General features: G+C 37.5%; 1 protein-coding gene across 1 annotated transcript; it reads left to right on the top strand.

Moving 5' to 3' along the window:
- The first annotated feature begins 240 nt into the window (after window positions 1-240).
- Window positions 241-3,171, top strand: CUNH8orf48 (chromosome unknown C8orf48 homolog). Its single transcript, XM_016166041.2, is given in 2 exon segments — window positions 241-1,242; window positions 1,245-3,171. Coding segments are annotated over 2 exon segments (963 nt in total). The 5' UTR covers window positions 241-365; the 3' UTR covers window positions 1,331-3,171.
- Window positions 3,172-3,427: the final 256 nt, after the last annotated feature.

Genomic DNA, 3,427 nt, shown 5'->3' with positions numbered 1-3,427 from the left:
CACCCGTACACTTGTTTGAACCCTGAGGAAAGAGAGTTTGCAGTCTTTCCTCGAGGATTATTGGATTTTGTGCTTAAAATAGCACTAAGCGCAGCTGCACAACTAACCAAAGCGCAATCAGCAAACCAGCAGAAAACTGAGCAGTGGAGTCTGCGCAAGGGAAGGCGGGGTAAGGGGAGGAGCGCTGCGCTGCGACCCACTGCGCATGACTGTTCTACGTTGCCAAGGCAGCGGGAAGGCGGCACCCGGAAGAGGGGCCAGGACAAGCTGCGGGCGCCGGGAGAGGATGATTACTTGCGGGCGCAGGCCCGACTAGTTTCTGAGCCAATCTTGACCAAGGCAAAGAAGATGAGAAGCAGAGTCTGATGCAATGTGATGGCCATCTCCCTAAAAGCTGGGGATTCAGAGGAACAAAGGGAATTGGCCCAAACGGACCAATGGTAGACCTTTGTAACGAGACCTTCACGTCCTTTACTGATGAGGTACAGAGTTACGCTTCATTCAGCTCCTTTGGAGGACTGCAGCCCTGGTCCCATGACTCTGGGAGCGAACTGGAGAGTAGAAAGCTGTCTACACGCTTGGAATATCAAGACAAACAATCTGAGCTTTCAGAAAAGAAGTTTAGTTGGAAATGGATCAACTACCTTAAGGGCAAAATAACTAACTCTGGAGGGTACCAACCACACACTAAACTTCAAACAGAAATCACTCCCTTCTCAGATGAAGAATTGCATGCCCTGCAGTCTTTTTGCACCGTTAAGATAAATCTGATCCATCATAGAGCAAACTTTAAGGAGAAAAAGAGCAGCAGGCATAAAAAACTGCAACTTAGATGGGAAACAGAGACTTCAGAGATAGATGCTTTAAATTGCACGGTTCCTGATGAGCTTTTGAACAGAATCTATTTTAAAAACATGAGGACAATACCAAAGCAGGTGACAACAGCTAAGCAACACATTTCTTCTCGGTGTCATGATTGTAACAGAAAAAGGGCAGAACTGGCTCAGTCTGCCTTCCTGAAACAAAAGAAGACTTTACTGGAGTCATTTCTTCTAAAAGCAAAAATAGATGAACGTCTTCATACTAAAGACTTTCTTACCTTTATTGGAGAAGCACATCAGGGCCTTCCCAGGCTTTCTGATGACCCCAGAATAATCTGGAAAAGACTGAAAGAGAAGAGTCAGATCAGATACTCTGGTTTTGAAAGGTCAGATACAGAACAGAAAATGTAGAAGAATGGAAATAGTGCCATTTACCTTTTGCTCTACTACTTCCCAAACCACTCACTCTAACCAAACAGGAGGTGCTATTTATTAATGACAATGTGTAATGTTTATAGATGTTTCTTTTGTGTATTTGAATAATTATCATCATTTTTACAGGCCATTTGAAAACTAAAACTTTACTATGCTTCCTTTACAGATTCGAGGATTAAAAACTTCTATCCAATATATATATATTTTAAATAAATGGCAATGTTGTAGTCGGAATAGTTACAAAAATTTTTATAACAATCCAGAGAAATGCTGGTAGTTTGTAGAAAGAAGTACAGAAATATAAGAGATACTTGAGGTAATAATTGGCAATCTTGGTGAAGAAATGGATATGGGGATTTAATAAAAGGTAGATGTTAAGAATGTTACTATGTTTCTGACTTGTGCGCTTGAGTGAATAATAATTTCTTTAAAATTATGTATAGAAACATTGGAAGAAGATAATGTGTGAGGAGAGTGATTAAGAGTATGATTATTTGGACATGGTTAATTTGAGGTATATTTGAGACATCCACATTAAGAGGTTGAGAAACATTTGGTTATTTGTGCTTGCAGTCTGGAGAAAAGGTCTAGCCTAGATATTTGAAATAAAGGGATGGGAGGTGCAGATTATTGTCATATTATTGGAAATTTAAGTCATAGATGTGGTGAACTCTCCTAGAAGAGAATAGAGTGCAGAGAAAAGGGCTATGACTAACTCCTGAGAGATTCAACAATTCATGGCTGGATAGAGGAGAAAAAGCCAGCAAAAGAGGTTGAGAAGAAATCGTCCTAAATGATAAAGGAAGCTGGGAATGTATAGTGTCGTGGAGAGCAAAGAAAGAAAATATTTCAAAAGAGATGAGTTGTCTAAGCGTGCAAATGCAGGAGAGTTCATGTGAGATAATTTAGTCATGTGCTGGGCTCTTTTGACCTTAGCAACATTCAAATATTACTCTTTGATTTTTGACCTTTATTTATGTATAAAAGTATTACTTTTTCCTATAAAGTTAACATTTCCATTTAGTAAGTCATTCTTAAATAAGATGAAAATCAAATCATTACCATTTTTCACAATAACTTTTTTATTTGAAAGCCACATTATGTCATCCTTTATCTTGGGCATCTTAATATATTCACATTTCACATATTTGAAATTCTGAATAACTTCCCATTTAGAATTCTCCAATTTAAGGTCATAATCCACCCTGTTAGTCAGTCAACTAGGCTAGAAAATCAGAGTCATCTTTTGTTCCTTTTCATTTAAAAAACAACAACAACAACAACTCAACCCCAAGCTAACTATTTTTCAGCAAGACCATTAGGTCTTTCAGTGGCTTCTGACCATGACTTATTTCCATCTCATTACCACCCTTTCATCATCTCAGCCCTCCCACTCCTAGTTTCTCTCTTCAGTACATTCTCCATATAGTTGTCAGAATCATTTTTCTAACATACAAATCTGTTCAAGTGATTCTCTTGATTAAAAAAAAAAAAACTAAATGATTTATCAGTGCCATAGAAATAATTCAATTTATGTAAGTCCACATAGAGGTTCTTTAATGTCTGACCCAAATTTACCTACTAACCTCATCTTCTATTTCCCCGCTCTATATTTAAGACTCTCTACAATACTTGTAACTCCCTGAACTCACTATAGTTTACCAGTAAACATTTGTTTTGCTAAACTTCTCTTAACTGCCTTTCCAGCTGGCGTATTTTCCTTCCCCTCCTTCTACTCCCTGCCTCCTTATTTAGTTTTAAACTTTACCACTCTCCTCATATTTTTGTCAATACTTGTTATTTTCCATTTTCAAAAAGTGTAATCATCCTTGTAAGTATGAAGAGGTATCTCATTTTACTTTTGATTCACATTTCCCTAATGACTAATAATGTTCTGCATCTTTTCATGTGTGTATTCGCCATTTGTGTATCTTCTTGGAGAAATGTCTATTCAAGTCCTTTGCCCATTTTTAAAATTGGGTTGTTTGTCTATTTTGTTGAGTTGTGTGAGTTCTTTATATATTCTGGATATGAAATGCTTATCAGATATAGGAGTTGCAAATATGTTCTCCGATTCTGTGAGTTGTCTTTTCAATTCCTTGATAGTGTCTGTTAGTGAACAAGATATTTTAATAAAGTCAAATTTGTCTACCTTTTCCTTTCATCATCTG

Source organism: Rousettus aegyptiacus, unplaced genomic scaffold, assembly GCF_014176215.1.
Source record: "Rousettus aegyptiacus isolate mRouAeg1 unplaced genomic scaffold, mRouAeg1.p scaffold_m13_p_11, whole genome shotgun sequence".
Taxonomy (NCBI): domain Eukaryota; kingdom Metazoa; phylum Chordata; class Mammalia; order Chiroptera; family Pteropodidae; genus Rousettus; species Rousettus aegyptiacus.
Note: the sequence above shows the minus strand (reverse complement) of the source record. Positions and strands in the feature narration are given on the sequence as shown.